Consider the following 25,806-nt stretch of genomic DNA (forward strand, 5'->3'; position numbering starts at 1 on the left):
GGAGAAGAGAAAGGCAGGTGGGAGGGACCTGAGCCCGGAGAGAGTCGAAGTGATTGGATGGAGTCATACTGACATTAAACTCTACAGCACTTTCAAATGACAGCATACATTCAGGACCTCCAGGCAGGAGTGGTGATTAGGGTTCGTATGCAGCGCTTATCCAACGGCAGTCTCACTATAATCACTATAAATTCAGACGTATCTACTTTAAATATTCATTCTTCAAAGCCAAGAGCACCCCGAGCGAGCCGTAGCGAAGCTCTAGGGCTCCCTCAGGCCGCCGCCTGTCCCTTAGTGCCGCCTATTCATGGTGAATAATAATTAAAAAAAAAAAGGTGGGAATTAGAGCTTACACCTTTTCTTCACCATCCTTGAGAACTTTAGTCATTTCATAGGATATGTTATCATATCAAACCTGGCCGAAAAACAATGTCTCTTTCTCTGAGTGTGATTTAAGAGAGTTTTCTGACTTGCCAGTGTGGGCGGGTCAAGTAGGACTACCCACTGTTAACACGTTCTGCTGTTTTGAGCGGGTGAGGCAAACTGCACAGCCTGAAATTATCCAGGTCTCTACTCCTTTGAGGCCAGAGTGCATTGCACCAATCCCCTGAAAAAAGACTAAGCTCAGACTCAAAATTTGAGTCACCATTGTTGAGGAACCTAGTTGGTTCTCCAAAGCCAAGAGCACCCTGAGCAAGCCGAAGGCGAACAGAGTGAAGCCGGACTGAGGAGAGCACGGAGCGAGGCCCTAGGGCCCCCTGACTTTGTGAAATTTAATTTAAAAAAAAACTCTCAGCGGTATCACGTGACTTCTATAGACACACCCACAAAAAAATCTGTCTCTTTATCTAAGTGTGATTTGGGAGAGTTTTCTGATTAACGTGATCGCCTTCTCAGACACCTCAAGTGAAACTAAGCATGTCCCATGCAATTCAGTCTTGACCAATTTAATTAGGGAGGTGACAGTCAGACTACTCTTAATGTTATGGTTGTTCAAGGTGATCCACCAGCACAACAGTTCGTGGGCCATTTAAAAGAAAAGGGGGAAAAGCCCCCAAAAATACTAAGGGGTATTTGTGTTTTTTCAGACAAAATTTTGGACCGACTCTGATTTCCTCAGAATTCACGTTGTTGATTAAGGAGGCCCTGACTTACACAGGGGTGTGATTATTTTCAGCCTATCTCATCCTAAAGCTGAGATATGAGAACAGACGTGACTGGGATTTTCTTTCAATAGGTTTATTGGTGTTGAATATATTGCAATGGTGAGGCTTCCTCTGACATCCCTATGTCTCACCTATTATATCTTCTTTAATTTATTAGAACTGAGACCCCCTGGCCAAACACAAATTCAATGTAGGATACATTGGACTGAGCAGGCTTTTCTGATCATACCCCTCTACTCATGTGTTTAGCTAGCTTCACTGGAAATAGAAATCCCATCTTGATATATGCAGTTATACATGTAATGGACTAGAAGAGGTCCCCATATCTCAGCTTTGGGATGCGGTAGAGCGAAAATAACCACACCACTGTCTTTGCCAGGACCTCCCTGACACACTGTGTGGGATTGACGAAGATCTGAGGAGGTTACATTTTTCACCCAAAAAAATACTAAGGGGTACCCCTTTGTGTTTTTTCAGACAAAATTTTTGACCGACTTGGATTTCCCATTCGGATTCCAAATGTCCTCCGTAAAGAGATACATTAAAAGACCTAACAAACCAGGGTAACCACAAAAACATCCAATGTGACATTGATCTCATTCAATTCCCAAGAGCAGGACAAAAAGGGATTGAAGTGAAACATCACATAGTCCAGCAAAATACATACAACAAACAGCAGTATAGGGACCGTGTGCAAAACACCTCAGAGCCGCATTTGCAGTCAGCGAACAAAGGCTGGAAAAGAGCAAAAGGGGGATGCAAAAATGGTTAAGACCAAAATGTGTTCCATGATAGGCTGCAAAGTGAGGACAAGTTGCAAAAGTACAACTCGGTTAAACGGACCCAAAAGTCCATGAAAAGTGAGAAACAAGCTCGTAAGTTCCTGCCACATGAGTCAGACCTACACAGTCCTAAATCTTTCCCCCATCATTCATACTTTATCCAGGAATGTGAGTAAAGATCAGCAAAGTGCTGACTTCAAATGGGTTCCTCAAAGCCAGATGGAACCTCACCAAATCACCATGGGACTTGTAGGGAACAACAACACCATTGTCAAAGTCATATATATAAACAAACAAAACAAATGAACTTTCATCTGTACTTACGTCGCGTCCGCCTGATAAAGTAATCCGTGGTATATCAATCTAGAAGAAAAATTCTAATTTAAGCATTATATTCCATTGTCACTTGTGTATCATCTTTCGTCGCTGTGCACAGCTAATTCATTAAGCCACAAAAAACTATTCAAAAGGTGGGTGACGCAGTCAGCACACAGTACTGTTTTACATTTTTTTCTACTGGCAAATGTATTGTTCTTTTTTCTCAGTGTTCTTAGTAGTTAACTTAACTATAGAGGAACACTTCTTATCCAGTAATTATCACTAAGGCAAAGATTGTTTTTTGAAAGTATTTACATGGGTAAATACCCCTGAATTTTCCCTTGATAACAACATTTCCTAGTTAACAGACACTTTTAAACTAAGGTGAAGACTCATACTAGCATATTGGATCAAGTTCAATAAATGATTATTCTCATACTAAATGATCCCAGAAAGGTATCAACCCTGAGTGTATGAATGAATGTCTCCAATGATTTTACCATCTCCATTCATCGCCATATTGTTGGTCTGATGTTTTCTGAGGGAAAATACCAAACCAAAAAGGGGGACAGTAGTGGAGATGAACAGATTATTAATTTTAATAAAGATATTATACTTTTTGGGGACTTAATATGCCAAAGTAATCTTATTATGCTGAAAGACATCTCTTAGCTCAGAGACCAAGCCACACCGAGCCAAAATTGGAATCTGAGATAAGCTTTACAGCAAGAACTGGCTCCAAATTGGTGCCTGAAGGTCTGTGTCAGAGAGTCAGAAAACTGACAATGTAGACCCTTTTAAGGACAGTTTACGACACAGGGTCTTGGAGGGTCATGCAACTCTTCTCAAATGCAGAATGCAGAGAGATTCACAGACTCAACTTTGATCAAAATTGTCTTCTCACAAATTTTGAAAGATTCCTAATCACATATTCCTTATTTCTTCAGGTTTACCTGATGAACAAGTTGCCTGTGGGCACAACTGTTTTGAATTAATTCCATTTGGAAAATCAAAACAGGTGGGATTAATTTACATGTGTTTAAAGTCATTTTTGTTTTATATGAATTTATGTAGAACCAAGGTAGCCACATACTGTGTGTTATCTGGTTAAGAAATATGAAACATGGTTTGTCTGAATGATTTTGTTTTGTGTTGACATATAATCTTTTATACGGCAAAAGTATGATTCAGAATTCTGTGATGGTCAGGAATCGCTTCAAGTCTTTGTCTTGTCAAGGGTCATACATTTTATGTGATGTCACTACCAAGGTACAGGAAACAGCCAATCAGGAGAAAGAGAGGCTCCAATCCTCAATCTCTGAGATCCAATCAGGTATTCAAGATGGGTTTTCTAAACTCTGGTTAAAACCCAGTGGCAATAAATGACACTCCCTTCTCTTCTACCCCTTTCTCTTGCTCTTTTCACACATCTTTTTTGCAAAATGCACTCTTTAGAAACATTTTGAGAAATTTTGGCGAGAAAAGTTTTTCTGAAGAACGTCTCTCTCCTGCTTCCAGCAGACAATGCTTCTCAGATAGGTTAGTCAGAGAGCTCTCCAACTCTGCAGGCATCAGCCTCTCACGGCTCTCTTAAACAGATTTGGGCCCCTCAAATGTGGTCCAGATAGAAGAAAAGTTCTATTTTAATTTTATCTCTAGAAGAAAATTATAGTTTAAGGAATGCTATAGTTTTAACTCCAGCAAAATTCAATGCCACCCAGAGCATAAAGGAGAACTCAGACCTTCAAAGTGATGACAAAAGCTTCCGGACTAGCGACGAAGATGGCCACCCGCACCCTCAGAATGACCTTCTGAGAAAAAGGCCCAGGAGAGACCGGCATGGACATGTCTCTCACAAGGCAGCAGATCAGTGATGACAGAGAATCCCCACAGAGAACTTCAGAATGCCACCAGCTCCAACGAAAGTGTCACTGTGTCTCTGAAAAGGGGGAGAAAAGGAACGCCCGTGCCAGCGGCTCTACAAGCCCAGCATCTGCAGTGCTCCAAGAAGCCTCGTTCGAAAGCACTGAGCATCAGAGACATGCTACCAGATATCACCTGTTCATCTCCCAGCATAAGGTCACATGGTTTCATCTCTTTCATTGCTCAGGAGGTGTTATGAATACTTGCTGGGATAAACAATAGCCTTTCTAGAATTTAGGGTAATTATCATAGAGAAATTCCCTCATATATTAATCTCCCTGTTCCCTCATGTATCGCGGTAATCCATTTCATTATATGAGTGTATAATCAATATTCATTAATAGATATTACAATTAATAAACCAGTAGTGTGATAAAACCAATCCTTGGTTGTTTGTTTCTGTCAAGACCAGACAGAGAGCTGACACTTGTGGATCACAGGTAGAGTTTATTAACGTGAATCCAAAAGAGTAGTCAAAAAACAAGCAAGATTCAAACACAGGGAGCAAACAGTACCTCAGAGATGTAACGACAGGCATAGTCAAAAATCAGGCAGAGTCCAAATACCGGAGAATACAAACAATACCAAAGGGATGAGGCAAAAGACGTAAACCGAAATAACAAACAAGGAGTAGGCAACAGGATATCTTAAACAGGTTTCAGGAGACCGCTTTGTACGCTGGGACGAACCACGACAATACTTGGCAATGAACAATACAGGAAATGGAGTATATATAAGAATACAAACAGGTGTGCATGATTGGAATTCTGGTGAGTGAGACCAGCGTATAGTCATGTGACTGTCTGGTGCAATCTGGGAAATGGAGTCCTGGGATGTAGGCGTGACAGTTTGAGTGTGCACTTTTCTTGTATAGAATTATTCCTTCTAGTTCAGATTCAATTTCAGAGCCAAGAACCTACGGGGGGTCAATGAGCATAATTCATTAATAATAATTAATTCTAGCTAATTCTGCTATATAATAACATGATGACCTACTTGTCTAAGCTAAAATTGGACAGGTAAAGACACTACATATTATTTAATGGCTCCCAAACATGGAGATTAACAAAATGAATTAAATAATTAATTATTAATAAAATAATAATTAATTATCATTGACTCCGCTATGTAGTATTTATGCCACCGCAACGTGTGCATACTAATTCCACTACACACACACACACACACACAACCACAACCATTCACACAATCTCACAAAGGCATCCCTATTAACACAAAGACACACACTCACATTACCATGTGTTCAGACAAACAGCAGTACGAGACTCTGTATCAGTTTGATTACACTGAATATGTTAAACAGCAGAAACAGATTTAATACACTCGAAATAACATCGCTGTCCAAACATAAACATGTAAGTCTTCTCTGACATTTGTTCTGCGTTATATGAACACAGCTGCTATCCTTTAAACATTTACTAATGAAATAGGAATATCCCGGTGCCTGTAAAATTAATAAGTTGGGGATGCATGTCCCTGGAGGAAGTACTTAAACGCCTCCATGAATATTTCACATAATTTAGTTACTGACATACACAAGTATGAATTAAAATGAAAATAGCAGCTTAATTTGCTTTTAAACTGACAATTTTATTATTTTCACAAGAACCACACACGACTGATAATAAGCTCAGAATTTGAACACAGGCTGTAGCAACCATTTAATGAGAAAACAGGCTGAGCTCGTGGTCAGCACAGAGTCGACTCCTCGTCACACGGTCAGGAACACAACCACGGGGCCAGCAGGGCTTGATTTGGATAAGTGTGAGATAATGAATAAAACATGCTAGAGATATTTCAGGGCATTGTTTGGACTGAAGGTAAGTGGGAAACATAAAATAGTTCAGGCATAAAGCAATAAAAGTAAGATATAAGAGTTTCCCAAAATGGAGTGAAATGAAGCAGTAAATAAACCATTCAAACAAATCATTTCTGAAAACACCCAACTTTTCACCATCCAATCAAATCTCGATGTGTAAACATATCCCGCCCGCATCAGCAGTCCCGCTTCACTCAGATATTCTCCACGTTAAAGAAAGATAAAATGTTGCAAAGTGCACTTTTCTACAGTACGATTAAGATTTTCTTAAACATCAGCAAATATCACAATGTGGATGTTATAACAAGTGGAAATACTATGGATTTATTCATATTTAAGAAAAATGTAAAATACCTTGTTTTAAATAATTATGCAAATCAGTTTCACTGAAAAGACAATGGGTCAAAATGAACCCTCAAAATCTGATATATCTGCCCACTGCAAACCTTTTCCCTAAAGAGCTTTGGTTAGGACTGGCTTTATGCCCAACTCTCAGCCTGTGGAGGGTCCTTCATCCAGAGGTCTTTGAGATTCCAGTGAGACCAGCATCTTCAAACACCTGTGAGATGCTCAGCAAAGGCTTTAAAATAGCATTCATTTGGCAGAGAGAAACTTTCCTTAATAAGCCCTTATCCGACCGTATTCATCTGTGCTCTGAATCACTGTCTGTGTGCGGTCCGATGGTCGTGAAACATCACATCTTTGCAGGCATTTTGCAAGACCATGCAATAAAAACCACAAGAAGGATGTATTTCATTTACAAAACACAACATATTCTCTTCCCAAGACCAAATATTAAAGATTTTTTTACTTGAGGAACAGAGGAACGTGGACTCTGAAAGTATTGGCCGCTCTGTAATAAGAAGAGCTGGGGAAAGGGGGATATGTGTGAGGGCACATGGGCTGATTGTGGAACAGCGTGTCTGAGTGTGTGTGTCTATAGTTGAACCAGGGATGTCTTACTTGAGCAGGTGTTTCTGCACCTCCTCCCAGGCGTCCTGTCTGCTGGGGTCCTTGTACAAACTGAAAAGAATCTGCAGCCCACATGCCAAGCTGAGTACACACACATGAATCCAATGTTATCGGATTCTGAAGGGCCATGTTCTGGTCTTTAGCAACACTGGGATCTGTCTCAAAGATGGATTCCAACCTGTAGAACCAGCTGGACCCAGTTTTGGAGTTCAGATGCCCTCTGTTGTAAAAAAGGACCAATTCTATATCAGTCCCTGTCCCATTCCCTCTCAAACACACACACACACACACACACACACACACACACACACACACACACACACTAACTGTGACCATCTGTGAGGCAGTGTCGTGCTGCCCTCTGCTGTTAGTTTGAAGTTATGCGGTTCTCTCTCGCATACATTTATTTATACTTTCAGCAATTATTCAGTCGTTTAATGGTTAATCGGGTCATTATGTGACTGCCTGAAAGTGAGCTGCAAATTTTAAAAAATACCCTTTATTCCCATTGTTTAGTGGAAATTATATTTATTGCAGTAAAAATACGGATTAGTAAAAATAAATTAGACATTTTAATATTAATAGATATTAACATTAAAATTCAATCCAAAGTACATTTAATTAAATCAAATATTCGCTAGATTCACCCTCTTAAGAAAAAAAAAAAAAAACAAGATTCCAAGGTCCCAGACCTTCGACCACGTCAGGACATGATTATGACGTCACAGAGCACGAGGCGTGTGTGTAAATGGTGCTCCTGCGGAACGCTAGTAATTGTAACCAGACTCTTCAGGTGAGTGGACGGATGTTACAGTTTCTTACCACACACTCTTTTAAAAGTAATACAAAATGAGGAGTTTTATTATTCATCTTTTGTGATTGAACGGGAGAACTCCTAAGAACAATAGACTGCTTTCTGTTGCAGAATAACTGTATTTTGTCATTGATGAATATGAACCCGAGTTACTGCCAGCAGCATCTCAGCTCCATCATGAGCAGCAGGTTCGAGGAGCAAAGGAGGGCCCTGTGTAGGAGACTGCAGGATGAGACCACCTCCATCCGCCAGGATAGAGATCAGAAGGTTAGAGAGTTGAAGCAGAAGTTGGCCAGGCAGGAACAAGCCCAGAAAGAGATGTTCCATGACCTGCTGCAGATGGACAGCGAGAGGAAGGAGTTCACTGCTGAGGTTCTCACGTGCTTCCGCTGTGAAGAACAATGGAGATCAGATGGAGACGACCAGCTGGAGAGAAGGAGAATGAGGAAAGACATCACAGCGACTGAGAAGTTTCTGAAAGAGGCAGACCAGATGAAACTGAAAAATGAGAATCTTAGAAAAGCTCTGAGAGAAGAGAGAGGTAGAAGGCTGAGAGCAGAGGAGAGTTTGAGGGAAGAGAGAGAGAAACAGCAGAGGGCCTTTCAGAAGAGAAAGAAAGAGGAGGAGGAGGAGGAGGAGGAGGAGAGAAGGAATAAACTGGAAGAGGAAAAGATACGGCAGGAGGAGCAGGACAAGGCGCGAGAGCTGAGAGAGGAGGAGGAGAGTGAGTTAAAAGAGGAGTTAGAAAAGCTGAGAGATGCTTTGAAGGAAGAGCGAGATGAAAGGATGAGGGCGGAGGAGAGTTTGAGGGAAAAGAGAGAGAAAGAGGAGAGGGCCTTTCAGAAGAGAAAGAAAGAGGAGGAGGAGGAGAGAAGGAATAAACTGGAAGAGGAAAAGATACGGCAGGAGGAACAGGACAAGGCGCGAGAGCTGAGAGAGGAGGAGGAGAGTGAGTTAAAAGAGGAGTTAGAAAAGCTGAGAGATGCTTTGAAGGAAGAACGAGATGAAAGGATGAGGGCGGAGGAGCATTTGAGGGAAGAGAGAGAGAAAGAGCAGAGGGCCTTTCAGAAGAGAAAGAAAGAGGAGGAGAGTAGACAGATGGAAAAGAGAAAAATGGAGAAGGGAAAACAAATGGAACAGAGAGTGTGTGGTCCACGGAATGGAAAAGAAATGGAAAAGAAGAAGATGAAGGAGGAGCAGGAGGAAAAGGAGAGAAAGGCAAAGGAGGCCCTGGTGAACAAGGTGCTGCTAAAGAGGCAAAAGGAGGACGCAGAGCAGCCCGAGACGGTGAAAGGTCGACTGGCAAAATTTGTAAGGATGACCTACAGGAGACTATTGGACTTCTGCAGGCAGAACGATCCGAATGACCCGTTCCAGCAGCACCGACGGGAATGCAAAAGACTGGCTAAAGAACGGAAGAGGAAAGAGGAGGAACTAATGCAACAGCTCCGGTTGAAGAGGTTGTTGCAGCGGTCCAAATAAAGAGAACTGCTCCTCCCCATAAGTCAGGCCCGCTTCAGAACAGCGGTAAGTGTTTCCTTTAAAAAAAACAGGAAATAACTTATAACTGCTGTAGGCGACATTGTGTGGTCAAAATGTAAACTGCAGGTTTGCATAAAGGTCTAATCTACAGGTTTAATACACATCTGTAGAAAACATCAATATTTTTTATGCAGGTCACAGAAGTTTATTATTATTTAAATATATGTTTAAACCTGATATGTTTGGTAAAGTTGAAATTTGGGCAGAGTGGGCTTCACCTCACTGTCTCCAACATGGATCCAGACGAGATTATGGGATTGTGCATCTACAACAAAACAGTGTCACAGTACAATAACTACATGCAGAGGAACACAATGGTGTGAGAGTGACTGGGTGAGTGTGTGAAACTGTCCACAGGTGTAAGTGTGTGAGTGACTGGGTGAGTGTGTGAAACTGTCCACAGGTGTAAGTGTGTGAGTGACTGGGTGAGTGTGTGAAACTGTCCACAGGTGTGAGTGTGTGAGTGACTGGGTGAGTGTGTGAAACTGTCCACAGGTGTGAGTTTGCGAGTGACTGGGTGAGTGTGTGAAATTGTCCACAGGTGTGAGTGTGTGAGTGACTGGTTATGTGAGTGACTGGGCGAGTGTGTGAAACTGTCCACAGGTGTGAGTGTGTGAGTGACTGGGTGAGTGTGTGAAGTTGTCCACAGGTGTCAGTGTGCGTGTGGCTGGTGAATGTGTGAAACTGTACACGGGTGTGAGTGTGTGAGTGACTGGGTGAGTGTGTGAAACTGTCCACAGGTGTGAGTGTGTAAGTGAATGCGTGAGTGTGTGACACTGTCCAAAGGTGTGAGTGTGTGAGTGACTGGGTGAATGTGTGAAATTGTCCACAAGTGTGAGCATGTGAGTGACTGATTAAGTGTGTGGAACTCACCACGGGTGTGAGTGTGTGAGTGTCTGGGTGAGTGTGTGAAATTTTCCACAGGTGTGAGTGTGTGACTGACTGGGTGAGTGTGTGAAAATGTCCACAGGTGTGAGTGCTTGAGTGACTGGGTGAATTTGTGAGTGACTGGGTGAGTGTGTGAAACTGTCCACAGGTGTGAGTGTGTGTCTGACTGGGTGAGTGTGTGAAACTGTCCACAGTTGTGAGTGTGTGAGTGAATGGGTGAGTGTGTCATTGTCTACAGCTGTGAGTGTGTGAGTGACTGGTGAGTGTGTGAAATTGTTCACAAGTGTGAGTGTGTGAGTGACTGGGTGAGTCTGTAAAACTGTCCATAGGTGTGAGTGTGTGAGTGAATGGGTGACTGTGTGACACTGTCCACAAGTGTGAGTGTGTGAGTGACTGGTGAGTGTGTGAAATTTTTCACAAGTGTGACTGTGCGAGTGACCTGGGTGAGTGTGTGAAACTGTACAAAGGTGTGAGTGTGTAAGTGAATGTGTGAATGTGTGACACTGTCCAGAGGTGTGAGATTGATATGGATTATTTATATTTTTATAAAGTACACATGTTGACATCATGTTTTCATCTCTCTGTAGCCGGCCTCAAAGGACCAGGTGGTGGGGATGCTTGAGAAGGCCAGGGAAGTAATGCCAGCCAAACCTGCTGCACCTGCCAAAGCTGCACCTTCTAAACCTGCTCAGAGCGCTCCCCCGGTAAAATCATCCTCCGGTACATGTCCCCATCTGTGTCTGTCTTTCTGAAATTTTCATTAGAACTTGACATGACATGCTCACTGCCCCCTAATGTTCACTTGTGGGTGTGTGAGTGCGAGTGAGTGTTTGTTTCACTGCACGGATTGGGTTAATTGCGGAGAACAAATTCCCATGTGCGCAAGCGCAGTGGTCAGTAAAGTGGTTCTAATTCTTGTAAATACTGTGCTTCCTTCAGGGAGTGGTGGGTAAGAAAGCTCCAGTTTCCACTAAAGCGTCCACTAAAGATGATGAAGACAAATCGGGCCTCATCTTTATCCTCGTGCCCAACAGCAAGGAGCAGAGGGTGAAGGAGGAGAAGTCGCTGAAGGTAGGTTGCCCTTTGGGAAATACATTCTCGAGCCTTGTTTCTGCTGTGTGTACAATGATCTTCACTGGAGAAAAGATGAACTGGTCACATGAGAGATTTGGGTGAATTGGAAGAAGTTCCTATAGAAGGGTCACCATTTTGTCTCTCTCTCCCACCGTATGTGGGAGCAAACCAAACAATCTTCCCCTCCAAGCCTTAAGGTTATGTACCAGTGTTAAACAGCGATGAGGCTCAAGGACCTCATACAGAGCAAGTATAAAATTATGAAATTAACCATTTTCCCACAATCCCCCGGTGATCATGAAATTAAAGTATGATCAACAACAACGGTACTGTGTTCTGCTGAGACATGATACAGAAAGTTATTGGCAGGGTGAACTAGAACGGTCCGGATCTCAAAAGAAACTGGAGTAATATTTGGTTTCTGTTCTTAGCTTAGCGTAGATTTTTTTAGCTACAGGCCATTTGTAGCCACGCTGGATTTGTAGATCAGTCTGTTCCTAAGTATCATTACACATGTGGACAACTGTCAGCGTTTCTGCTTCAAGGAGCCTGGAGAAACAGGATGTATTTGCAATGGGTTTGTGGTGTTTTTATAGATCCTAAAGTGGAACTTCATCACCCCACGGGATGAGTATGTGGAACAGCTTAAGACACAGATGGCTACCTGCCTGGCAAAGTGGCTGCTAGACGAGCTTTTTCACTACGACTTCCAGCACCAAGTCAAGGCCGTCAATGCCATGATTGAGGTATTAGACCGTGCCAAAGTTTTAATACCTGTAAATTGTTCTGGGGCTTATATATAAGCACATGCTAAAGTGATGGACTGCATTAATCATTCGTGTGCTTCCCTCAATTTCTCAGCACATGGAGGCAGAGGCGGAGGCTGTGGTTGGCTGTCTGGACTTGATTCTGAAGTGGTTTACGCTGCGGTTCTTTGACACTAGCACCAGTATACTGATGAAAGCCATGGAGTTCCTCAAACTCTTCACCATGCTGAGCAGGGAGAACTACCATCTCAGTGAATATGAAGCATCCTTCGTCATCCCCTACTTAATCCTCAAGGTCAGTGGATCTTTACAACAGTGAGGGGACACATGCACTAGGGCAGGGCCAGAGCATTCAGCTATCCGTGTATTAATTCACAAACACCCACAACATTTGTCTCGGACATTACCCGGACTTTATCCTCCAGGTGCTCTTATAAAGCCTCCAGGTCAGTACGTGTGAGAACAGAGTGGGCCATTTATATGGATACACCTTAATAAAATGGGAATGGTTGGTGATATTAACTTCCTGTTTGTTGCACATTAGTATATGGGAGGGGGGAAACTGTTCAAGATGGGTGGTGACCATGGTGGCCATTTTGAAGTCAGCCATTTTGGATCCAACTTTTGTTTTTTCAATGTGAAGAGGGTCATGTGACACATCAAACTTATTGGGAATTTCACAAGAAAAACAATGGTGTGCTTGGTTTTAACAACAATATGAAAGAATAAAGTTACATTAAAACCAAGCACACCATTGAAAAAACTAAAGTTGGGTCCAAAATGGCCACCATGGTCACCACCCATCTTGAAAAGTTTCCCCCCTCCCATATACTAATGTGCCACTAACAGGAAGTTAATCACCAACCATTCCCATTTTATTAAGGTGTATCCATATTAATGGCCCACTCTGTACACTGTGACTCTTAGTGAGGCCCCAGAGGGATGCTGTTTCACTCACACCCACACTCTCCCACTCGTACCAGACATTCATATATCACTGAATATTTCTGCCAAAAACTGGCAATTAACTTTGTTAATTCAAGACATGAGCTACATTACAATCATCCATTCTTTGTATGTAACCACTTATCCAGTTCAGGGGAATCCTGGAATCAGTGGGCGCAAGGCAGGAACCAACCATGGAGAGGCGCCAGTCCTTCACAGGGCCTTTTTATTGATTGATTATCTCAATCAGTTTAAGGCCCATAGCCCATTAATAGCCCATTTGTGTGGTCTGTTGGTCACTCGAGTCACCTTCTGCTTGAACAGTGGTCAGATGCTAATGGAGATTTTACCTTTGAAAAACCCTGTTTTCTTTTTTCTTTACAGTTGTTTTTAACACACTATCTGTGGGTTTCCTTGTTGCTCTGATCCAGGTTGGGGAATCAAAAGATGTCGTGCGCAAAGACGTCCGTGCCATTCTGACCATGCTGTGTAACGTTTATTCTGCCAGTAAAATGTTTCCATTCCTAATGGAGGGAGCCAAGTCCAAGAACGCCAAGCAGAGATCTGGTAACAGTATCAGTGCTTTGTTGTTTATTTGAACCGTTTAGGAATTCTAATATTAAAAGTAAATCTTTCTTTATTGAGTAGAGAATGTACTTATTTATTTATTATTTTTAAGAATTTAATCGTGTGACAGCTCTGTGTTAACATATATATTCAAACACATCCGATCACACGCCACATAACCATCCGATTAAGAACAACAAAGAACTGTCTGTGTGTGTGTTTAATGTTGCACTCAGTCTTATTGTCTCTTTCATTGCAGAATGTCTTGAAGAGTTGGGGTGCCTGATTGAGAATTACGGTATGAATGTCTGTCAGCCAACGCCAGCCAAAGCTCTGAAAGACATCGCTATACACATCGGGGATCGAGACACAACGGTGCGCAACGCTGCACTCAACACAGTAGTGGCAGCGTACAATGTCTGTGGAGACCAGGTCTTCAAACTCATCGGCAACGTAAGACCACTCTGCAGCTTTGTGTAATGACAACCATTGGCTCATGAGCATCTGATTGAATCGTTATCTTTTCATTCCATCACTATAAAATATCTGCAGGACTGAGGACATAATGTAAATAAAATTTAAATAAGGTTCAGGTGGGCAGAGCTTGATTTCAGGCAACTGATTCATCAACTGCTCTCAGTTTCTGCTCGTTTCCATGTCATACAAGAGTTTCGTGACTAATGTGAAATGACACAAGCTATTACACAGTACTGACATTTAAGGGTGCCCCCTTGTGGAGAGGTCCCTAAATGAATGAGACAACTTTGAGAACAGTTATTAAAGCTGGAGCTCTGTCTCCTCAGACAAACCTTAGCTGTGTTCTGTGGTTCCTTCCAGGCAGCTGATGCTAATGGAACAGTTCTCCCAGTGGATATTCGTGAAATCATGGATCGCTGGGTTCTTCAGATGGGATTCCCAGTGGTCACGGTCAACACCAGAACTGGACGCCTGTCTCAGAAACACTTCCTCCTGGACCCGGAGTCTGTCTTGGATACACCATCTCAGTTCAAGTAGCTAAGTTCTGTCCACAAGGGGGTGGGAGAGGGGCTCATACCTGGTTTGCAGGTTGTCTATGGAGGCCCTTAAGGACAGAGATACTTACTATCATGTGCCCACCAGATATTATGAGGTGATCGCCGGGTTCTTTTGCTTATCTGATCTGTGTTTTCAGTGTTTCACAGTGGGATGAAGATGGCAGGGGATGACTGGGTGCTGCTGAAACTTAAAGGGGCCGGGTATTACAGGGTTAACTATGACTCTGAGAACTGGGAGAACATCATTAAACAGCTCAACAATCACCACCAGGTCAGAGATATAACACTTAACCCTGGACAACCATCAGATAAAGAGACAAAAACACTAGGGTCTACATAGTCATATACATCATTATTCACTCATTCACTCATGTCCTGTAAGTGCTTAACCCAGTCACTCTCACTCACTCACTCACCCGTGGAGTGTCTTCATTCCTGTAAATAACCTGTTGTCAGTGTACATGTGTTTTAAAGCCCTAATGTTGATATCACGCACAGATGTTTCTGAATGTTTTAAAAGAGGAGATAAATGTTTTTCAGGTTGTTCCCATCATTAACAGAGCTCTGATCCTGGACGACACCTTTAATCTGGCCAGGTGAACACCTTAAAAATAATGTGAATATCGTTACTATCCAATTAAAAACATTTCATGAGAAAAACTTCCAAAGAGAATGAAAATAACCCTTTAACTTTCAATGTAATGTATAATTTTGAAGCATTTCTATTGGTCCATTCATCATCATGTGAAGGACAGCTGCAGTGTTCAAAGGATAGTACACTTTTAAAACGTTGGTTATTATTATTTAAAATAGTCCTCACTGGTTATGGCCACATTTGTAATGCATCGCAAACTGTCCTCACAATGAACTCTAAGTTCACAATCAGTCAGTGAGAGCATCTCAATCATGAGCAGAAACAAACTGAGCCAAGCAAGGGTTTATGAAGAATTTGTGACCTACAAAATCATCACTAAACTGGAGACTTTGGTCCAGTCTTGGACAGAGTGATGGTTCTGTCCTGATAACTGAGCAGTTATTGTGAATAAATACTAACGTTCATGAAGAGTTACTCATTTCAGGTTGTTGTGGCAGAAGAAAATGTGCACTGCTAATACAGTTAATACAGTTATAGTTTCACTCAACATTCAGACCAATAATAACTCACCATCCACGGTTAATGCATTAGTTCTCCATTTATTTTTATTATAAAAGTTAGAGAGTACGAGCTTCACGAGTCAAAACAACAAAAAGCACGACTCATAAAAAAGGAGAAGCTAATTTACCTATCAAAATAAAAACAGCTTGTTCTGTTCATCTCTGTTGTTTTTACAGATAGCTTAGTGGATAGATGTAGCTTCACCTGTTTAATCTCTGGATCTTTACAGGGCCAAGATGATTCCCATCAGTTTGGCTATAAACACAACCAGGTTCCTCTGGAAGGAGAGAGACTACGTGCCCTGGAAGGCTGCTCTGGACAATCTGGACTATTTCTACCTGATGTTTGACCAAACGGCGCTCTACAACAGCATTCAGGTGAAGAACGGGAACAGAAGAAAATCTGGTCAACGTTATTTTAGATTTGTCAAAACATTGAGAGCTACAGGGAGCACACTTAAATATCAGGATTGTATCTGAGTGTGCATTTATATCTGATTACAGCGCCCCCTGTTGAGCGTGTTGGGGTAATGGTCAGGGTAAAGAGCTGTGGGCCACACAGTGATGGTCATAAGGTTGTGGTCAGACTCCAGAACTCAAGTCTTGTTTGTGTTTATTAATCAGTGACTCTTGGTTGCAGATGTATCTGAGGAAGCAAGTCACACCACTTTTCGAACACTACCAGAACATCACCATGAACTGGACCAAAGTCCCAGACGGACACATGGATCAGTACGTACCACCCAAAGAGTGCACTGACCATACAGGAGCACTCTAGTTCTGCTCTGCATACTTTGTTACCCCCCTTCCCCTCTGTTCCTCAGCGCTCAGGACCCCCACAGAGCAGGTGTGATGTGGAGGTGGATCATTCTCAGCGCTGCAGTGACACTGTCGACGTGGTGGTGGTGTGTTAGTGTGTGTTGTGCTGGTGTAGAGTGGATCAGACACAGCAGTGCTGCTGGAGTTTTTAACCCCCTCAGTGTCACTGCTGGACTGAGAATAGTCCACCAAGCCTACAGGGGGCAGCATCCTGTGTCCAGTGATGAAGGCATTGAGGACGACCATCTGTGCAGCAAAAGATGACCTGTTGTTATAAAACTTCGGTGTTGGAGTGTTGATGTTCCTGGCTGATGTGCTGAGGCGAGTGTGTGTGTGTGTGTGTGTGTGTGTGTGTGTGTACCCAGGTATAATCAGGTGAATGCGATCAGCGTGGCCTGCAGCACTGGAGTGCCCAGCTGTCAGATTTTGACCACAGAGTTGAACCAGACTGGTTCACAGAGTGGATTCAGAATCCAGAGCAGAATCCGTGAGTGAAACAAGCTCAGCTTCATTCCCTGTTCCTTTACACTATTCACTTACAGTGCTTTTCCACAACATGGTCCCTACTCTACTCCACTCTGGTCCCTGGTTGGTTTTCCACTCCCACTGTTACCCAAAATATCTCTAAGAGGAACAGTGGGCTTTGGAAACCACAACGGCGGTGGTAACGTTAAGCGGTGTTTACTCATGGTGTATTGGCGTGTTGTTGTTGTTTGGGACTGAACACAGCTCCGTCATCAGTTCAGACAGATCAGTAGAGTTTGTTACTTCCTTGTTGCAGCGTCCAGCTCTCGCTGGATTCTTTCGTCGGCCACCGATCCAAGGAGCGTTTGAACCTCTTCAAAAGACCACGGCGTCATTTTACGAGCTGCCGTCGTGAGTCGGATAAAAACAAACGTGATCTCTGCTGCAGCTGGAGATTTTACAGATGGAGAGTTGGTGCTGGTCGTCTGCGTTGCGTGGCGTAGAGTGACGACTCTCTCTGGACGATCAGCGCTCTGCAAGGTTTACACGCCACGGTTTAGTCCCTACTCGACTCGCTCTGAACCACGAGAGAACAGCCACTAAACAAGAACCCGCTTCCAGAACCAGGACCTGATTCACCTGTTGGAGGAGCAGAAAGGTCAGTAGAGTAGGAACCCTGCAGTGGAAAAGTGGCAGCAGACAGCTCATTAGGAACTGCATGCACTACAGATCCATAGGTCACTGTTTGAGCCACTTCTGGTCCAGTTTGTCATGATCAGTGCAGTCATTTTTACTAGAAGTGGCTGAAATAGTGTGTTTAGATATCAAACATGTCCTGAATTTGTTTGTAGGAACAGGAGAGAGGCCCAGACTCACTGTCTGAACTGTCTCTGGTTTTTAGAATTCACCAAACCTGAGATCCACAGTGTACTGCAGCGCTGTTGCTGCAGGGGGTGCTAAAAAGTGGGACTTCGCCTGGGAGATGCTCCAGACTGCCAGCATTGCTAGTGAGGCAGATTAACTGATGTCAGCTCTGGCCTTCACCAAAGAAAAAGGACATTTAAGCAGGTGAGCACAGAGGAAACATATGGAATTCTGTTCTGACGTCTAAATGCACCAGTTTATTGTCCATGGAGGGGGCTCCTCATATGGGAATGGCCTGTTTGGCTGGGTTTGGTACAGCTCCCCTGATGTCCAGGCCTCCAACTTGGTTATGCAAGGTTAAAGTAATTTTAATACACCAGATGTTAGACAAACCTCTAGAGGTTAGAAATTGATGGACAACACACACACACACACATTCGTCTGGATGTTTTGTTTTAAACGCAGGTACATCAGATACACCCTGGACCCGACGAAGATCCGGAAACAAGACGCCACCTCTGTCATCGTTCAGATCGCTGGAAACAGAGAGGGACGGGATTTGGCGTGGAACTTCGTCACAGTCGAGTGGAAATACCTTTTCACTGAGTAAGTTCCTGACTGATGTGTGCTGCGTGTTCACAGTGCTACGCTGTGACTGACCCTCTGCACACACTGCTCATCAAATGTCTGAGCTAGGACTTGTTTAACTTACTAAACCTGATCTGGGAAAGGACGCTGAGAGTCAGAATTATGAAATGCTTGAAGAGCAATGTCTCAGTGTGTGTGTGTGTGTGTGTGTGTGTGTGTGTGTGTGTGTGTTTGTGTGTTTCTTAGGTACGGTGTCGGGTCGTTTTCTTTCTCTGAGCTGATAAGCGGCGTCACACAGACATTCTCCACTCAGCAGCAGCTCGATCAGGTGTGTGATTTGATTCTGTAAAAAAATGTACATTGTTTCTCCCCTGTTCCAGTGGCCAGTGCAGCTGAGACAGGTGACACCACCCAGAGCACAGCTGGATTAACATCTGCAGTTTCAAATACAGTATTAGGTTGATCAGTTGTTTATGATGAAGGATCAGGTCAGATCGGTGCCTCCAAGTCCTGTCAGAGCCTGGGCTGCACCACCATTGTCCCCTGTTCACTACATGTTCCCATTACTGTGTGAATCTGGAGCCCACCAACCAACACACTGTGAAACAAGACCCACGCAGTCAGTTCCCTGTGCGCAGCCTAAGTCTGAAAACACGGGATAAAACGAGGCGTTCTGATTCTGCTCCACTTCTGACGTCAAATACGGAGACTTTAGAATGGCCCCGCCTCCTCGTCTGAGTCTGTCCAATCACAGCGCTGAACCCACCTTTATGTGAGAGCGCAAAGACGAGGTTAAATGCAGCAAAACAGACACAACGAGCGCAGAGAAATAAGAGCACTGAGTAAAAACTGAGAAAACGAGGGGGAGAACACTGCTGTGGGGTTTTACAATGAGACTAATGTGTGTGTGTGTGTGTGTGTGTGTGCTCTGTGTTGTAAAGCTGCTGCGGTTTAAGGAGGAGAACGCGGCGATGGGGTTTGGATCAGCGAGCTCTGCTCTGGATCAGACCATCGAGAAAACTAAAGCCAACATGAAACGGGTCTCAGAAAACCAGAGAGAAATCACAGACTGGTTCAGAGCAGAAACGGCCTGAACCTCCTTCATTCACCTTCAGCTCCTTCACGTTGCTCCGTCAGCTCCCGCTCTTTCTCTACAGTTTACACTCCGTCTGAACACAGAATTAACGTCTCTGACTGTTCTTTTATGTACATTTTTTTTCATAAATGTTTTTTAAAAATTTAACAACAAAGTTTCTTTGATCCAAAACACATTAACATACTGAAACATTCATGCTCTATTATAATTAAAATGTATTTGTTAGAGAAATAAAAATATTTCCTTCTTTTAAAAAACACTTCTTGTTTCCAGAATTATTTCAAAGGGAACAGCATTTTTGGAATAAAACTCAGCCATGAGAATCATCAGGAATGTTTCATTTGAGGATGAACACTGATTATATACGATGTTGTTTTATTTATAACAACAACAACAACAACAACTTTAATCTATTATCATACCCTTTATTTACTCAGTACTTTTTTAATCTTACTTATCGGCTTACTTTCTCTGTACTTACCCAGTAATTAGCGGGCTATAATTTAAAGTGTTTATGAGGCCCCAGTGTCTGTAAATGGGTAAAAAATCAAAGTGTCTGGGTCCGGTGCTAGGCTTTCTCTCTCTCTGCTCACGGCAGAGAAACCCCATCTGGAGGTTTTTAGACAACAGAGAGACTCCAAACGCTGAAAGCACCAACCGAGATGAGGATGTTGCTCTATTCCTGCTCCATAGGGGGGTAACACTGACTTAATTTTGCTGTTACAGTTACAATACTTAAGGTGGAACTGACTCTAAATTCAGGAGAGCGCTAACTGCATGAAAGTAAACGCAGAGGGACGCCTTTGTGTTTTTTCAGATGAAATTTCTGACCAACTCAGATTTCTTCAAAATTCACGTTGTTGATTAAGGAGGACCTGGCTTACACAGGGGTGTGATTATTATCAGCCTTCTTCAAACCCACACAGTGTGTCAGGCAGGTCCTGGTAAAGACAGTGGTGTGATTATTTTCGCTCTACCATTTGCAGAACTGAGATATGGGGACCTCTTCTAGTCCATAAAATGTGTAACTGTATAATGATCATATCTCAGCTTTGGGATGAGATAGGCTGAAAATAATCACACCCCTGTGTAAGCCAGGGCCTCCTTAATCAACAACGTGAATTTGGAAGAAATCTGAGTCGGTCAAAAATTTCGTCTGAAAAAACACAAAGGGGTACCCCTTAGTATTTTTTTGGGTGAAAAATGTGACCCACTCAGATCTTCATTAAACTCACACAGTGTGTCTTGAAGGTCCTGACAAAAAGAGTGGTGTGGTTATTTTCACTCCACCATTTTCCAAAGCTGAGATATGGGGACCCCATCTAGTCCATAAAATGTATAACTGTATAATTATCATATCTCAGCTTTGGGATGAGATAGGCTAAAAATAATCACACCCCCGTGTAAGACAGGGCCTCCTTAATCAACAACATGAATTTTGAAGAAATCTGAGTCGGTCAAACATTTCGTCTGAAAAAACACAAAGGGTTACCCCTTAGTATTTTTTGGGGTGAAAAATGTGACTTCTTCAGATCTTCTTCAAACCCACACAGTGTGTAAGGCAGGTCCTGTTAAAGACAGTGGTGTGGTTATTTTCGCTCTACCACTTGCCAAACTGAGATATGGGGACCTCTTCTAGTCCATAAAATGTATAACTGCATATATCAAGATGGGATTCCTGTTTCCAGTGAAGCTAGCTAAACACATGAGTAGAGGGGTATGATCAGAAAAGCCTGCTCAGTCCAATGTATCCTACATTGATTTTGAATTTGGCCAGGGGGTCTCAGCTCTAATAAATTAAAGAAGATATAATACGTGAGACATAGGGATGTCAGAGAAAGCCTCACCATTGCAATATATTCAACAAAAATAAACCTATTGAAAGAAAATCCCAGTCATGTCTGTTCTCATATATCAGCTTTGGGATGAGATAGGCTAAAAATAATCACACCCCTGTGTAAGCCAAGGCTTCCTTAATCAACAATGTGAATTTGGAAGAAATCTGAGTCGGTAAAAATTTAGTCTGAAAAAACACAAAGGGGTACCCCTTAGTATTTTTTGGGGTGAAAAATGTGACCTCTTCAGATCTTCTTCAAACCCACACAGTGTGTCTGGCAGGTCCTGTTAAAGACAGTGGTGTGGTTATTTTCGCTCCACCATTTTCCATAGCTGAGATATGGGGACCCCATTTAGTCCATAAAATGTATAACTGTATAATTATCATATCTCAGCTTTGGGATGAGATAGGCTGAAAATAATCACACCCCTGTGTAAGTCAAGGCTTCCTTAATCAACAACGTGAATTTGGAAGAAATCTGAGTCGGTCAAAAATTTCGTCTGAAAAAACACAAAGGGGTACCCCTTAGTATTTTTTTGGGTGAAAGATGTGACCCACTCAGATCTTCATCAAACTCACACAGTGTGTCTTGGAGGTCCTGACAAAAACAGTGGTGTGGTTATTTTCGCTCCACCACATCCTAAAGCTGAGATATGGGGACCTCTTCTAGTCCATAAAATGTATAACTGTATAATTATCATAACTCAACTTTGGGATGAGATAGGCTGAAAATAATCACACCCCTGTGTAAACCAGGACCTCCTTAATCAACAACATGAATTTGGAGGAAATCTGAGTCGGTCAAAAATTTCGTCTGAAAAAACACACAGGGGTACCCCTTAGTATTTTTTGGGGTGAAAAATGTGACCTCTTCAGATCTTCTTCAAACCAACACAGTGTGTCTGGCAGGTCCTGTTAAAGACAGTGGTGTGCTTATTTTCGCTCTACCACTTGCCAAAATGAGATATGGGGACCTCTTCTAGTCCATAAAATGTATAACTGCATATATCAAGATGGGATTCCTTCCAGTGAAGCTAGCTAAACACACGAGTAGAGGGGTATGATTAGAAAAGCCTGCTCAGTCCAATGTATCTTACATTGAATTTGTATTTGACCAGGGGGTCTCAGTTCTAATAAATTAAAGAAGATATAATAGGTGAGACATAGGAATGTCAGAGGAAGCCTCACCATTGCAATATATTCTACAAAAATAAACCTATTGAAAGAAAATCCCAGTCACGTCTGTTCTCATATCTCAGCTTTGGGATGAGATAGGCTGAAAATAATCACACCCCTGTGTAAGCCAAGGCTTCCTTAATCAACAACGTGAATTTGGAAGAAATCTGAGTCGGTCAAAAACTTAGTCAGAAAAAACACAAAGGGGTACCCCTAAGTATTTTCTTGGGTGAAAGATGTGACCCACTCAGATTTTCATCAAACTCACACAGTGTGTCTTGGAGGTCCTGACAAAAACAGTTGCATGGTTATTTTTTGCTCCACCACATTCCAAAGCTGAGATATGGGGACCTCTTCTAGTCCATAAAATGTATAACTGTATAATTATCATATCTCAGCTCTGGGATGAGATAGGCTGAAAATAATCACACCCCTGTGTAAGCCAGGGCCTCCTTAATCAACAACGTGAATTTGGAGGAAATATGAGTTGGTCAAAAGTTTAGTCTGAAAAAACACAAAGGGGTACCCCTTAGTATTTTTTTGGGTGAAAAATGTGACCCACTCAGATCTTCATTAAACTCACACAGTGTGTCTTGAAGGTCCTCACAAAAACAGTGGTGTGGTTATTTTCGCTCCACCATTTTCCATAGCTGAGAGATGGGGACCCCATTTAGTCCATAAAATGTATAACTGTATAATTATCATATCTCAGCTTTGGGATGAGATAGGCTGAAAATAATCACACCCCTGTGTAAGCCAGGGCCTCCTTAATTAACAACGTGAATTTGGAAGAAATCTGAGTCGGTCAAAATTTTAGTCTGAAAAAACACAAAGGGGTACCCCTTAGTATTTTTTTGGGTGAAAAATGTGACCTCTTCAGATCTTCTTCAAACCCACACAGTGTGTCTGGCAGGTCCTGTTAAAGACAGTGGTGTGGTTATTTTCGCTCTACAACTTGCCAAACTGAGATATGGGGACCTCTTCTAGTCCATAAAATGTATAACTGCATATATCAAGATGGGATTCCCTATTTCCAGTGAAGCTAGCTAAACACATGAGTAGAGGGGTATGATCAGAAAAGCCTGCTCAGTCCAATGTATCCTACATTGAATTTGTATTTGGCCAGGGGGTCTCAGTTCTAATAAATTAAAGAAGATATAATACATGAGACACAGGGATGTCAGAGGAAGCCTCACCATTGCAAAATATTCAACAAAAATAAACCTATTGAAAGAAAATCCCAGTCATGTCTGTTCTCATATATCAGCTTTGGGATGAGATAGGCTGAAAATAATCACAGCCCTGTGTAAGCCAGGGCCTCCTTAATCAACAACGTGAATTTGGAGGAAATATGAGTTGGTCAAAAATTTAGTCTGAAAAACACAAAGGGGTACCCCTTAGTATTTTTTTGGGTGAAAAATGTGACCCACTCAGATCTTCATTAAACTCACACAGTGTGTCTTGAAGGTCCTGACAAAAACAGTGGTGTGGTTATTTTCGCTCCACCATTTTCCATAGCTGAGATATGGGGACCCCATTTAGTCCATAAAAAGTATAACTGTATAATTATCATATCTCAGCTTTGGGATGAGATAGGCTGAAAATAATCACACCCCTGTGTAAGCCAGGGCCTCCTTAATTAACAACATGAATTTGGAAGAAATCTGAGTCGGTCAAAAATTTAGTCTGAAAAACCACAAAGGGGTACCCCTTAGTATTTTTTTGGGTGAAAAATGTGACCTCTTCAGATCTTCTTCAAACCCACACAGTGTGTCTGGCAGGTCCTGTTAAAGACAGTGGTGTGGTTATTTTCGCTCTACAACTTGCCAAACTGAGATATGGGGACCTCTTCTAGTCCATAACATGTATAACTGTATAATTATCATATCTCAGCTTTGGGATGAGATAGGCTGAAAATAATCACACCCCTGTGTAAGCCAGGGCCTCCTTAATCAACAACGTGAATTTGGAGGAAATATGAGTTGGTCAAAAATTTAGTCTGAAAAACACAAAGGGGTACCCCTTAGTATTTTTTTTGGGTGAAAAATGTGACCTCTTCAGATCTTCTTCAAACCCACACAGTGTGTAAGGCAGGTCCTGTTAAAGACAGTGGTGTGGTTGTTTTCGCTCTACCACTTGCCAAACTGAGATATGGGGACCTCTTCTAGTCCATAAAATGTATAACTGCATATATCAAGATGGGATTCCTTCCAGTGAAGCTAGCTAAACACACGAGTAGAGGGGTATGATTAGAAATGCCTGCTCAGTCCAATATATCCTACATTGAATCTGTATTTGGCCAGGGGGTCTCAGTTCTAATAAATTAAAGAAGATATAATACATGAGACACAGGGATGTCAGAGGAAGCCTCACCATTGCAATATATTCAACAAAAATAAACCTATTGAAAGAAAATCCCAGTCATGTCTGTTCTCATATATCAGCTTTGGGATGAGATAGGCTGAAAATAATCACACCCCTGTGTAAGCCAAGGCTTCCTTAATCAACAACGTGAATTTGGAAGAAATCTGAGTCGGTCAAAAATTTCGTCTGAAAAAACACAAAGGGGTACCCCTTAGTATTTTTTTTGGGTGAAAAATGTGACCTCTTCAGATCTTCTTCAAACCCACACAGTGTGTAAGGCAGGTCCTGTTAAAGACAGTGGTGTGGTTGTTTTCGCTCTACCACTTGCCAAACTGAGATATGGGGACCTCTTCTAGTCCATAAAATGTATAACTGCATATATCAAGATGGGATTCCTTCCAGTGAAGCTAGCTAAACACACGAGTAGAGGGGTATGATCAGAAAAGCCTGCTCAGTCCAATGTATCCTACATTGAATTTGTATTTGGCCAGGGGGTCTCAGTTCTAACAAATTAAAGAAGATATAATACGTGAGACATAGGGATGTCAGAGGAAGCCTCACCATTGCAATATATTCAACAAAAATAAACCTATTGAAAGAAAATCCCAGTCATGTCTGTTCTCATATATCAGCTTTGGGATGAGATAGGCTGAAAATAATCACACCCCTGTGTAAGCCAGGGCCTCCTTAATCAACAACGTGAATTTGGAGGAAATATGAGTTGGTCAAAAATTTTGTCTGAAAAAACACAAAGGGGTACCCCTTAGTATTTTTTGGGGTGAAAAATGTGACCTCTTCAGATCTTCTTCA

General features: G+C 42.4%; 2 protein-coding genes and 1 pseudogene across 3 annotated transcripts; all 3 read left to right on the plus strand.

The window, feature by feature from the left end:
- Window positions 1-7,953: 7,953 nt before the first annotated feature.
- On the plus strand, window positions 7,954-9,297 carry LOC136673324 (trichohyalin-like). The gene has a single exon (XM_066648727.1). The coding sequence runs from the start codon at window positions 7,954-7,956 to the stop codon at window positions 9,295-9,297; it is 1,344 nt and encodes a 447-aa protein (XP_066504824.1).
- LOC136674014 (cytoskeleton-associated protein 5-like) lies at window positions 8,952-16,089 on the plus strand. Of its 2 annotated transcripts, XR_010795994.1 has the most exons (11): window positions 8,952-9,342; window positions 10,833-10,949; window positions 11,185-11,316; window positions 11,916-12,065; window positions 12,181-12,381; window positions 13,463-13,598; window positions 13,858-14,051; window positions 14,436-14,608; window positions 14,770-14,903; window positions 15,173-15,248; window positions 16,018-16,089. XR_010795994.1 is itself a non-coding variant. In XM_066649849.1 (9 exons), the coding sequence occupies exons 2-9, from the start codon at window positions 10,860-10,862 to the stop codon at window positions 14,801-14,803; spliced, it is 1,110 nt and encodes a 369-aa protein (XP_066505946.1). In that variant the 5' UTR covers window positions 8,952-9,342; window positions 10,833-10,859; the 3' UTR covers window positions 14,804-15,120. The 2 variants fall into 2 exon arrangements, 1 of the variants encoding a protein (XP_066505946.1); XM_066649849.1 differs by lacking the exons at window positions 15,173-15,248; window positions 16,018-16,089 and having other exon boundaries at window positions 14,770-15,120.
- LOC136673325 (aminopeptidase Ey-like) lies at window positions 15,131-19,698 on the plus strand (annotated as a pseudogene).
- The last annotated feature ends 6,108 nt before the right edge of the window (window positions 19,699-25,806 follow it).

Source organism: Hoplias malabaricus, chromosome 17 (genome assembly GCF_029633855.1).
Source record: "Hoplias malabaricus isolate fHopMal1 chromosome 17, fHopMal1.hap1, whole genome shotgun sequence".
Lineage (NCBI taxonomy): Eukaryota > Metazoa > Chordata > Actinopteri > Characiformes > Erythrinidae > Hoplias > Hoplias malabaricus.